The following is a 12,870-nucleotide window of genomic DNA, read 5'->3' as shown; positions in this document are numbered from 1 at the left end:
TCATTAATCTCTGCCCACTACCAAAGCAAAGGTCTAGAAATTGTGTCCATATAGGTAAGGTAAAGTGTTCTGAAACTCAGTGAAGATCCAAAACAAAAGCTTTCCAAAATGTGGAAGTTTGTTTACATTTTCGAGTGTTTTAACTTCTCTGATTTTTGTCGGATTTGGGGAAACGTATTTGCGTTTTGTGAATGAAAAATTGAGTTGAATGGAATTAGTCTAGTCATATTGTATGCATTGAGTGTTTGGTATAGTGACCGCCTACTTTATATTTTTGTAGTTTTTATATAGGGTAATGGAGGGTGCAGCATTTGTCACAATTTGATTTGTAAGTTTATTTAATAATTTCATCTGATAACTTACTAAAGTTTAATCTTACAGCACAACATTTTGGTAATTGTCTAAGATCAGTGTGGGCACTTTCTGTGACGAGGAAATAACAAATCTCTGGAAGCTCAATCGGTCATCAGAGCCATGCTAAAATTACAATATTTTCACTCTATCCAATCATCACATTTTGTGAGATAAAATCTAATTGTTTGGCATTTTAGGTTAAAGGCAGTGGACACTATTGGTAATTACTCAAAATAATTATTAGCATAAAACCTTATTTGGTAACAAGTAATGGGGAGAGGTTGAAAGTATAAAACATTGTGAGAAACGGCTCCCTCTGAAGTAACGTAGTTTTCGAGAAAGAAGTAATTTTCCACGAATTTGATTTTGTGACCTCAGATTTTGAATTAGAGGTCTCGAAATCAAGCATCTGAAAGCACACAACTTCGTGCAACAAGGGTGTTTTTTCTTTCAGTATTATTTCGCAACTTCGACGACCGATTGAGCTCAAATTTTCACAAGTTTGTTATTTTATGCATATGTTGAGATACACCAAGTGAGAAGACTGGTCTTTGACAACAAGCAATAGTGTCTTATGTCTTAAAAGTATTTTAAAGGCAGTGGACACTATTGGTAATTACTCAAAATAATTATTAGCATAAAACCTTACTGGGTGACGAGTAATGGGGAGAGGTTGATGGTATAAAACATTTTGAGAAACGGCTCCCTCTGAATTGACATAGTTTTCGAGAAAAAATAGTTTTCCATGAATTTGATTTCAAGACCTCAGATTTAGAATTTGAGGTCTCGAAATCAACCATCTAAATGCACACAACTTCGTGTGACAAGGGTGTTTTTTCTTTCATTATTATCTCGCAACTTCGACGACCAATTGAGCTAAAATTTTCACAGTTTTGTTATTTTATGCATATGTTGAGATACACCAAGTGAGAAGACTGGTCTTCGACAATTACCAAAAGTGTCCAGTGTCTTTAAGGAAAGATTTCTACCATGACTATCATTATACATGTACCATGTGAGTTGTATGTATATCTGTGCAAATTAATGTTTTCTTCTTCACCAATGTCAATAACGTCCTAAAAGTAAAAGAATTGTTTGTCTTTGTGTAAACAGAAAGTGGGAGAGACTCATTGATGGTCAGTCATCAAGAAGTTGTTACTTTAAAGACAAGGAATTGTAAACTATCCCAAAACATTTTTTTCTTTCTGAAAGCTCACTGAGTATGAAATTTATTCTTTGCTGCAAAGGAAACAAACCCAGTAGGAATGTGCACAGACTTTCATTGTTCTACAATATTTTCTTAAAGGCAGTGGACACTGTTGGTAATTACTCAAAATAATTATTAGCATAAAACCTTACTTGGTAGCGAGTTATGGGGAGAGGTTGGTAGTACAAAACATTGTGAGAAACGACTCCCTCTGAAGTGGAGTAGTTTTCGAGAAAGAAGTAATTTTCCACGAATTCGATTTCGAGACCTCAAGTTTAGAATTTGAGGTCTCGAAATCAACCATCTAAATGCACACAACTTCGTGTGACAAGGGTGTTTTTTCTTTCATAGTTATCTCGCAACTCCGATGACCAATCGAGCTCAAATTTTCACAGGTTTGTTATTTTATGCAAATGTGAGAAGACTGGTCTTTGACATTTACCAATAGTGTCCACTGGCTTTAAACTATTACAAAAAAATTACTGGTTGTTTGTACATTGTTTTTATTCAAAACACTTTCCTTTTTTAAAAGGCAATTTTGTGTAAAAGGTACAATTTAATTATGTTCTGTTTTGGGGGGTTTTGATTTTCTTTTCTGTGAATAGAAGCATCTGTTGTGAAGAGACTATCTATTTACTGTTTCGTTGTTTCTGTTTACCGTTTACTTTTTTGTTGTTTCTGTTCATTGTTTACTTTATTTCCATTTAAACATATTTAAAAGTGCAATATAGTGTTAAACACATGCACCATTTTGTTGTACATTATTCAGTGCCTTAATTGTCAATGTTCTGCTTTTATTGAAATAGTTTATAAGAATTCAACATTATTGTGTGTCATTGAAATCTATTCTTATTTTAAAACTTTATAAATTTCTTTGGCTCTTCAAGATTCCATGACAATATAATGTTGAAACCTGATTGTCCCAGTGAAATTGTAGAGTGATTAAAAATCATATGCAAAACAATCCTTTGTATGTTTGTTTTTTTCATAAGTTAATTTATATCGGGGATAAAGAATGCTATTGGTTGTTACCCTAAAGCACTGTATCCTCGGTAAGAAGTCATAAACTACAACTGCTGTGTAGCCAGGAATCCAACCAAAGTTTCTATAAAACCTGAAAAGCTGCAGCAGAGGCTGAAGTGTGTGAATTTTTTTTTCAAATATCAAGTAATAAACACAAGGGACCCAAACTGGGTAAATTCAAATAATTTAGGGCTTGAGCGGAATTTGCAAATCTAAGTCCCAGTCTTGTAAATTTTTCTTTTTTGCAACCCAAAATTATTTGAAATAATTAAAAGGCACACACATTGTACAACAGCAAACGCCAGCATAAGGTTTATTTCTTGGTCCAAGTTGGGTCATTTTGTGTGTGTTAATTTTGTCAATTTTAATTTGACAGTTGGAAACAAGTTCACTCCAACAAATTTGCCAACCCCCCCCCCCCTCCTCTCCCCCAGCAATGTATAGATCAACAGTTATTTTTTAGCTATTATAAAACTATTTAATAAGGCCGTGTCCGAAACGACGACTTCGGCTACAGCTACGTCTAGATCAGCGCGTCTACCAGTGTTGAAGAATAGGCAGACGCGCGCGATCTAGCCGTAGCTCTAGCCGAAGTCACCGTTTCGGACACGGCCTTTAACTATCTATTTCATGCCAAATATTCCTGCTGGGTAGAGAAACCGACAGAGGGCGCTATAGTAAACTGAAGTGAGCAAAAAACTGTGGTGTTTTGTTCGTCTGTCTTTTTTTTATCTTTCGACGGCGGCCGGCGTACGTGAACTGCAGCTACCACTTGAGTGCAGGACGGGCCTAGTTTTCATTAAACTTTAACTATTACTTCTCATCTGAATTCTCCAGTGAATTTCGCCATGGAAGACAATCAAGTTCAACCTGATATCGTAGGTGATCCAGATCAAGAAATTGAAGAACTCACAGGTAGATTAAAGGAGATATTTGTTGGGGAAATGGGTCAACCTTTTGGCTGTGTTTTGTTTCCACAGCCTTGTTTTGCTCACTGTGGACTTGTGGTCGTAAAACATTCACTCTGCTCTATTATGAGGGGCGGGGAGGGGAGGGGGTCGCTGTGTTTGTCTGTTTGTTTGTTTGTTTGTTTGTTTGTTTGTTTGCTTGCTTGCTTGCTTGCTTGCTTGCTTGTTTGTTTGTTTGTTTGTTCGTTTGTTTGTGTGTTTGTTTGTTTGTTTGTTTTAAATAGGGAGGCCTAATATTTTTTAGAAAGATTATTATTAGTTTTTTTGTTCTTAAAAATGATATCTTAATAAAATAGTACCGTAGTAGAGCAAGGAACATCATCGATCGTGGGAACGAGATATCATTTTGAGGGAATGAGCGAAAGAAATTTTGATAATTTTCCGTATGGCGCCACCACTCCTGCTCATTTTTACATAAAGGGATGTCTCATTGAGGTAAATTAGATACTATATTATTTCATATCGAATGAAAAAGTGGTGGCACCATACGGAAACTTTTCCAGATTTTGTTTGTCTCTGTTGTACAGGCTCCTTAGCAAGGAGATCAAATACATTTCGACAAGATAAGATTAACCAAACTTATAAAAAGTATAATAAGAATGACAGGCAGAACAATAAATAAATTTGAGATTATTTAACAAATTGTAAATATAACAAATCTTTTATTGATTTGTGACACTTTTATCCCCAGGTATGGCACGTGATGAAGCAATCATCGCACAACAAGAACGAATACAAAATGAGGTAACAGAAGTAAACAGATGTGTTGCAAGGCTTTACTCAATTCAGTCTAGTGGGGTAGTGAAAACTGGAGAGAAAAAAATAACCCAAAACAGAAACAGACAAAAAGTTTAGATGGTTTTGTAAAAATTGTTCGAGACAAGGTTATTTATTCCGGCCCTTTCAAAAGCAAGTTGAGACTTTTGAATAGTAATTGCATTGGAGATAAAATTTTTTTATTTTTTATGCTCAGCACGTATCTGCATGATGTATTATTAAAGAACATTCATAAATACCCGAGACAGTTTCTCTACTCCTATTGGTGGAGAGCGCGTCACGTGGGGGTGTTTAAACGGTTGATAATGACCAGTGTTTATGACCGGCTGGCTTCCGCGTGTCGGCGGGCAAGATTATCGTGCAGAACGCGCAATTCATAGCTTCGTAACAGCGTGTAATCTATTTCTAAGCGCACACACGTAATCTATTTCTAAGCGCGCGCGCGCATTCACACAACCTACCCGCAAAATACTCTTCACAAAGTTTTTGAAAAAAATATTTCAAACTTCAAATTTTCCATTGTCAAAGTGTCTGTAATTGTATTTTTTAAACATTTTTGACAAAAGGGATTTATGAATGGGAATAAAAGAGTAGTGACTCGTTTTACACGTCCGTTTAAAACCTTACAGGGTCGTTGACGTGCGATAAAGGCCCTCGCCTTCGGCTCGGGCTTTTATCACTCGGCAATTCGACCCTGCCGGCTTTAAACGGCCGTGTAAGAACTCTACCCTTTTATTTCCCTAATAAAGAATCTCAACCTGTCAATCAAAATTAATCATTCAGAAAATCAAGTCTTTATTCCCTACGTAGGCAAGAGATTATTGTGTTCACAAATTTTCTATCATGTCAGTGATTGAACACCTTGGTCCAGTGGTTGGACTACAGGACTTGCAAACACAAGGTTGTGGGTTTGAATCCTACCAAGACTATTATCGTTATTGTGTAGTTATTGAATCGCTATTTCTTGATTTGTTCAACTCATAATCATAGACGTATGAGAGAGATTGGCTGTTGCCAGCTTGGTAAATATATCCACTTGTGGGAGTTCGCCAAGTTCCCTTGATGGGAAGATCATCTAAACAAACATGCAAATAAACTTTTGGGTAAGATTTCTGGTCTGTGATGACAAATCTCTGCGCAAATTTGAGGAGCTGGTACTGCTGGGGCAGGCCTGGTTAGTCTCAGCATGGTTGGTTTCATTAGGTGAGTATTGAAATGAATTGATTCCATTGATGAGTTAACTGGGTTCTGATATCAGTGTATCAAATATAGCTTCACTGATAACAGTGTATTGAGATATCTGAGACCATCTTCTACATGCAGGAAATTCAGTCAATGTTCAGATGTTTGTACTCTAAGAATTAGAGTGCTTTGATTAGACGCACAGTCCAGTTTGTGTCTATGTCTAAGTAGATTATAACATTTCAAGAGAATATGTGTTTGTTTTGACACATTTTGTTTTTGTTATGCCTCAGATTGTATCCCCTACCAAGCATTGATTTCACAATGACAAGAATAAGTATTGTGGTCTAGTTACTGAATCAAAATTATTGATTTGTGCAATTTATAATCGTAGACTACAACTTGTGCAAGGTTCCATTAAAACAGTTCTACATCTATCCAGCTACTTGTCAAAGCCTATTCAGCATCTAGACAAGTTTTAGTGGAACAGTTTAAGTGATCGAGTGTGTTGCTCAACATGGCTTCAATACAGATAGTTGTGGCTTCAGAGTTGCAGGGTATTCATCACAAAACCAGATGTTAGTTATTTTTAAAGTATGTGTTTCATTTGTTTTTGAATTAACAGATCAAGGAGAACAATCCACTTGTTAGTCAAAGGTATCCAATCAGTGTGTTATGTGAGGAGTACTTAGATGATCAAGTATACAGGAAAAAGATTGACGTAAGTAATAACCAGTAAAATGTAAATTAAGAGTGCTTTAACTATTGATTTAAATCAACTTTTATAAATGTGTCCAAGGATATAAGTGGTATGTGTTATGGTTATGCTCTCTCTAACAGGCTGGTTCTTGGGAAAGCACAATTTAGATTCAATAAATTATTCATCATTATTATGTATAAATGTTAGCTGCTGCATACGATACATTCCCAACGAACCAGTTGTCGATACATCAAACATTTTAATTACTTTTGACCAAAGGATTGATAAACCAATGTTGTTATCTTACAGGATTTATCAAGACAATATTCTCACATCAGGAAAACAAGGGGAGATGGGAATTGTTTCTTCAGGGCATTTGGCTTTGCTTATCTAGAAAGATTGCTTACAGATAAACGAGAGCTTCAAAGGTGAGTGGCAAGTAGTTTTACTTGTACTTCTTCTACCTCTAACTTGTCAAAGCCTGTCAGCGACTTGGATGAGGGAGGTGGCACATTCTGCTGTAGTTGGTAATTGAGAAATGCAAAATTTAACAAGCAGTAAAGTCTGGATTAAACCTTGTGTAACTTTTTTGTTTTATTCCATTTATTCTAATTGTGAAGTCATTGACTCTCAAAAAAGTGACTTCAATCATTGAATCAGTGACCCCAATTGAGAGAAGACAATGAAGGAATTTTCAGTTTTAGATGTGGGAGGAAAACTCGAAGGGTTTATTTCAGGGAAAACCCACACAGTCAGTAATGGAATTAAAACCCAGTGATTCCAACTGGGGTTCTAGAGGTGGAAGGCGAGAAAGGGTACCACAGTCGTGTACCTTTAAAAACCTAGAGGTTACAAACAATCCTGGGGTCACAAAAAAAACCTGGGTTCACACAAGGTTCCAACCGAGTTATCGCTTGTTTAGTTTTACAGCTGTTGCTATGATGTCATAAATGGTAATAATTGTTTTTGTTTCTTCTATTTAGATTTAAAACCATAGCAGAGAGGAGTAAGGCTCAGCTTGTAGATCTTGGTTTCCCTTCATTTACCATCACAGACTTCCATGAAACAGTAAGCTCACATTTGGTATCTCTCTATCAAATGAACAATACTGCAGTTTCTCAGGATGTATCAAAAACTTGGGTGTGATCCTTGGATACCTGGCAGTTACAGGTTGTATGGCTTCTGACTGGCACCCCCAAACAAAGAAATTGATAAAATGGGGAGACCACCAACATGAGAGGCTTGATAGCTTGGTTTGTGGAGCTCAAGCACATTAATCTTTGGGTCGCCGGTTCAAATCTTAGTTAATTATTCTTTGTTCACCTCAAAAAAAAGTTTAATGCAAAGTGGACTTAAATTGTATAAATGTTCACAATATTTGTCGTTGTGATTACCATTTATCAGGCTCGATTTTCTTTCTACTTTAGTCTGATTTCTGATTTTTTGGTCTGGAAAAATCTGAAAATTTGTTATTTATACAACCAAAATGTCTATAAAAGCCTGTACATTTAGGTCAGCCCTGGTACTCGATAAAATATTGTTCCCTTTTTCCACAGACCAAAAATCATGACTGGATAATGTAGCACACCCTTAAAGGCACTGGACACTATTGGTATTTTTTACTCATAACAATAGTTAGCATAAAAACCTTCTTGGCACCGAGCAATGGAGAACTGTTGATGGTATGCAATACTGTGAGAAAAAGCACCCTCTGAAATAACACCTTTTTTATGAAAGGCGTAATTTCTCACTCAAATAATAAAATACTTTTATTAAGCCATATGAAAGCACATAAATTTGTGCAACAAGGGTATTTTTTCTTTTATTATTCTCTTGCAACTTTGATGACTAATTGAGCAAATTTTCTCAGATTTGTTATGCTATGCATATGTTGGGATACACCAAGTGAGAATACTGCTATGTGTCCAGTACTGCTAAGAAGGCCCATATAGCTAATCCAGTTTGCAATATATTTATATCCACAGTTCATGGAGGTGATTCAACAAGTTGAGCAGCAACCTGAAGTAGGTGAATTAGTGGATACATTCAAGGATCAAGGCATTAGTGACTATATCGTAGTTTACTTGAGGTTATTGACCTCAGGTCAACTCCAGAAGGATGCTGAGTTTTATGAGAATTTCATTGAAGGTGGAAAGACGGTCAAGGAATTCTGCCGCAGGGTAAATAGAAGCTATTCATTTATTTGGGGTTTAATAATATGGTGGTTGATTCTGAGAAGTTTGATATGGGTTATAAGTATGAGGTCATTGTTTGTTTTTTGTCAACGGAATGCTGATTTATGAGCAAAATTGTCATGAAAGATACATGAAAGTCACATGTGAAAGTTTCCGCTGAATATAGTCTCTACTTGTTAAGGCAACAGCGAAAAACTGTCACAGAATTGTCATCAAGAATGGTGAATCCATCCCTGTTTAGCGAGGTGACATCGGACACCAACCACTTCTCTGGCTGCAGCATTCACAAACAGACTCCTCAGATATTTGAGTCTCCGAAATTATCGTTGCTGGTCATGTTTCTGCCATAATAAACCAGCTTATTGTGTCCTTTTTTGCTAGGCTGATGTCCCTAGTCCTAGAGCTTATTGTGTCCTTTTTTGCTAGCCTGATGCCCCTAGTCCTAGAGCTTATTGTGTCCTTTTTTGCTAGCCTGATGCCCCTAGTCCTAGAGCTTATTGTGTCCTTTTTTGCTAGCCTGATGTCCCTAGTCCTAGAGCCTATTGTGTCCTTTTTTGCTAGCCTGATGCCCCTAGTCCTAGAGCTTATTGTGTCCTTTTTTGCTAGCCTGATGCCCCTAGTCCTAGAGCTTATTGTGTCCTTTTTTGCTAGCCTGATGCCCCTAGTCCTAGAGCTTATTGTGTACTTTTTTGCTAGCCTGATGCCCCTAGTCCTAGAGCTTATTGTGTCCTTTTTTGCTAGCCTGATGCCCCTAGTCCTAGAGCTTATTGTGTCATTTTTTGCTAGCCTGATGTCCCTAGTCCTAGAGCTTAATATTGTGTCCTTTTTTGCTAGCCTGATGCCCCTAGTCCTAGAGCTTATTGTGTCCTTTTTTGCTAGCCTGATGCCCCTAGTCCTAGAGCTTATTGTGTCATTTTTTGCTAGCCTGATGTCCCTAGTCCTAGAGCTTAATATTGTGTCCTTTTTTGCAAGCCTGATGCCCCTAGTCCTAGAGCTTTTCCCAACATGACCTTCAAATCATCCATTTAGGCTGACACTGGTCTAAGCAGTCCATCTCTCTCTACTACTATGCTTGATAGAGACAGAAGTGGTCAAGCTTTTAAGACGATCATCTTCGTTACCATCTCTCTGTAACACAATGCCTGATAAAGTCATCAAGTCATCATGGTAGTGAATGAACAAATGAATGAATCAATAAATAGCATGAACCGCTATTGTTTGTATTAACATTTTCCCCTATCTGTTAACACAGGAGGTTGAACCCATGGCCCAAGAGAGTGACCACATCCACATCATTGCCCTGACCTCTGCCCTAGAGGTCGGAGTTCGTGTTGTCTACCTAGATCGAGGAGATGGTGGCAAAGTTATCCCTCATGACTTCCCAGAAGGTTGTACACCTCAGATTGTTCTTCTGTATAGACCTGGACATTATGATGTTCTTTATCCTCTCAAAGGATCATAGAACAAAGTTAAATAGTTACCTGTCCTCTATAAATAGTTAACCCTCCTACTTTCCATAACATTTGCCCGTGAGCCAACCTACCATTCAAGACCTTTTAACTGCAAGGTTTGTATGATAGAAAATATGTGCAATACCATAGTTGAGGTTGGCATACTTTTTTTATCACTCAAAAACCGTATTGATAATGAATGGTCGGGCAGTAGGAGGGTTAGGTTGATCATACTCCATGTTTTGATCTCTTTAAGAAGATGTGTTGGCTCTGGGAAGAGTAGGTTTGGTTTGTTCTCAACATGTCAACCAGATTGATGTATTGGTGTAAGAAATGCATCAGGATAAGACTATTACTTTGGTTGTTTTGGGTTTTATCTTTACCCCAATCTGTTATATTTTCGGTGGTTTAGTGTTATTTTGTTCTAGAATTTTGGGGTGTAGAGTTCGAATCCCAACAAAGAAACCTCATTTCTCTGCAGGACTTTGGAAAGCCCTGAGTGTACAGTGCTCGTCATGCATCCAAATAAGGTTGTAACTAAAATATACTCAGTTTGTTCAAGTCAACAACAGGAGACTGAATGGACATTTAGAGAAAGCTGTTCCCAACTTGCCTTCAAAGAAGCTCTTTTAGAATTAGAGCCACTATCTCTGTTGAAAGAGATGATTACCTGATGTATCCACAAGATTCAACAATGGTCTATCCACAATGCAAAGCTTGAGGGAGAATTCTGATTTTGTATTCTTGCATATCCTATATAATAATAATAAGAATAAATAATAATAATAATAATAATAATAATAATATTGAAAGGGGTCAAAATTTAAGTTCACATTCACAACAATGCTCTATTCCGATTCAACAGTTTTGAGTCTTTCCTAAACTCTACCAATCTGTAAATCCTAAACTGTTGACATTATGACGATCCTATTAACCAAAGTAAAAGAATTCATGTGTAATGGGATGAAATTGGACTGAATTGCAAACAAGATATGCCATAAGTTAACTTGAAGTTGACTTTTAGTGACACACAGTTTTATACTAATATGCCTCTAGTTTGAGACCTGTAATGTAATCTAAATTGAACAAAAATTGTACAGAATCCAGACACCTACCTGAGAAACATTGTTTCAAAATACTATGGACTATTCTGACGTTTTAAAAAGATTGAATATTAGAAAAAGGGTTATTAAACTCCACTTTCTTGAAATGAAATGATTTTCTTTTGCTTGTCTGCGTTTGTCTTATCGCTATAAAGCAGTTATAGTAAACATGTTTAACAGTAGCCTGTTATATATATCAGTCTTCATGCCACAACTTCACAGTGTAGCAAAGACAGATGTCAAACCAGATTATCTCCAGTTTCGTTAAAGACTCTTTTGTAAAGTCTTTAATTGAGAATTTTTTGTTAAGCTTGAGCATTTGTAAATAATAGTCACGTAGTTGTTGTCTTTGATAGAATTGTCACATCTCGTTTCCCCCCCCCCCATTTTTTGTCATATCAAGATTTTGCTGAAAGAATGTTTATTTATTTGTATTAAAAATGGAAGAGGGTGTTAAAATGTGTCTTTTCAGTGATTTGCTCTCGTAAATATAAATTTTAATTGACAATCCATTTCCTTGCCAAGAATCAAATGAGACAATTATCCTTAATCGCATTGTTTTGCCATTTAAAATCAGTTGGATTTGTTGACAGTTTAAATTCATTTGTGTGAAATGCAACTTATTTACATGGATCCTCAACATTCTTTAAATAGGAGCTAGTTCAATGCATTTCCTATGGCCTACTGATAAGCGTTCTGGCCAAAATATGTTTATCTTTTGAAAGAACAGTGTACTGTTGTGAACCACCTTTCTCATTTGGGTACAATGCACCGTATTTCTTACAATGAATTTTCCTTTTTTTTCAGGAAAAAGTTACTATTTTTTCCCTGCCAATAAGAAGCAAATCTTAGAGTGCAAAGTTTATATGAATAAAAGAATAGTAGTCTTGACAGCAAGAAAAACGCATCCTTTTTAATGTATTCTAAAAACGCATCCTTTTTAATGTATTCTATTATAATTTTTGGTTTGTAGAAAATGTAAAATTTCTGAGGAATTTGTTAAGGAATCCCCAAGTTGTTAATCCAACTAGATATGACAATGATCAGACAGAAATTTCATAAATTATTCACCCGCTGCCAAAACATAGGAGTCAAACTGCCTTTAGCTACCAGGCAACCTCGGTATAGTCTAGTTGGTAAGATACTGCTCTAGAATTGAAAGGGTCGTGGGTTCGAATCCCACCTGAGCAACATGCCTGTGATATTTTTTCTCAGGACTCAGGGGAAAGTAGCGAGTATACACACACATCATCGGTGTATGGTACAACCAAAATTACATTCTTTATCCCTGCTGATGCAAATTTAACATCTCTTATAAATTATTCACGTTTGCTGAAAGATTGACTCCCTCTAAGTCATGTAATGTTTTGTGCTGAAATGCTTTGACAAATTACGTCATGTTTGTTGAGCATGCCACATGCACAAAGAATACAAGAAAATAACTTGTACTTTGTGCAGATGCTTAGAGCTAGTGTAAATGTCCTATTAAAGTATCACCTAAGGGCACACCTCAATAATCATTCAGTAGTTTCATATAAGATTACTATGAAAAAGATGCCATGCCTGATGTATAAAACAATGTTTACATGGGCCTTGTTGTAACTGGTAGCACTCTCTATGTTGAAATGAAGGAATTCTGCAAACTCTTTAAGGGAGTTGACATGCCTTCTGAGCAGCACTTGTTAAAGCCAGTGGCACTTTGAAACTTGGTTTAAAAACCTACTAATACCTACTTTTATTAATCTCAATGCAAAATGAAAAGAAAGAAGACACGTACGCAAATTGATTGACAATTCAGAAAGGTTTTGTTACTCTCCATACTTATTGTAATGTAACCATACAACCTAATAGTTTTATACAGTAATTCTGTACATTAAGACGACAGCCATTACAACGTCTTGTATTTATTA

The 12,870-nt window shown here is 36.4% G+C and overlaps 1 protein-coding gene across 1 annotated transcript; it reads left to right on the top strand.

The window, feature by feature from the left end:
* The first annotated feature begins 3,335 nt into the window (after positions 1 to 3,335).
* On the top strand, positions 3,336 to 11,876 carry LOC117306733 (ubiquitin thioesterase OTUB1-like). Its single transcript, XM_033791209.1, has 7 exons — positions 3,336 to 3,499; positions 4,244 to 4,296; positions 6,137 to 6,232; positions 6,521 to 6,639; positions 7,195 to 7,279; positions 8,197 to 8,391; positions 9,659 to 11,876. Exons 1-7 carry the CDS (start codon positions 3,433 to 3,435, stop codon positions 9,866 to 9,868), a joined length of 825 nt encoding a protein of 274 aa, XP_033647100.1. The 5' UTR covers positions 3,336 to 3,432; the 3' UTR covers positions 9,869 to 11,876.
* The last annotated feature ends 994 nt before the right edge of the window (positions 11,877 to 12,870 follow it).

The sequence above is a fragment of the Asterias rubens genome, unplaced genomic scaffold, assembly GCF_902459465.1.
Source record: "Asterias rubens unplaced genomic scaffold, eAstRub1.3, whole genome shotgun sequence".
Classification (NCBI taxonomy): Eukaryota; Metazoa; Echinodermata; class Asteroidea; order Forcipulatida; family Asteriidae; genus Asterias; species Asterias rubens.
Note: the sequence above shows the minus strand (reverse complement) of the source record. Positions and strands in the feature narration are given on the sequence as shown.

Excerpts from the sequence above, each read along its gene's own strand:
- LOC117306733 (XM_033791209.1), top strand. The coding sequence starts at position 3,433 with ATGGAAGACAATCAAGTTCAACCTGATATCGTAGGTGATCCAGATCAA. Across the intron at positions 7,280-8,196 it reads TCACAGACTTCCATGAAACA|TTCATGGAGGTGATTCAACA; the intron begins GTAAGCTCACAT and ends TTATATCCACAG. Across the intron at positions 8,392-9,658 it reads TCAAGGAATTCTGCCGCAGG|GAGGTTGAACCCATGGCCCA; the intron begins GTAAATAGAAGC and ends CTGTTAACACAG.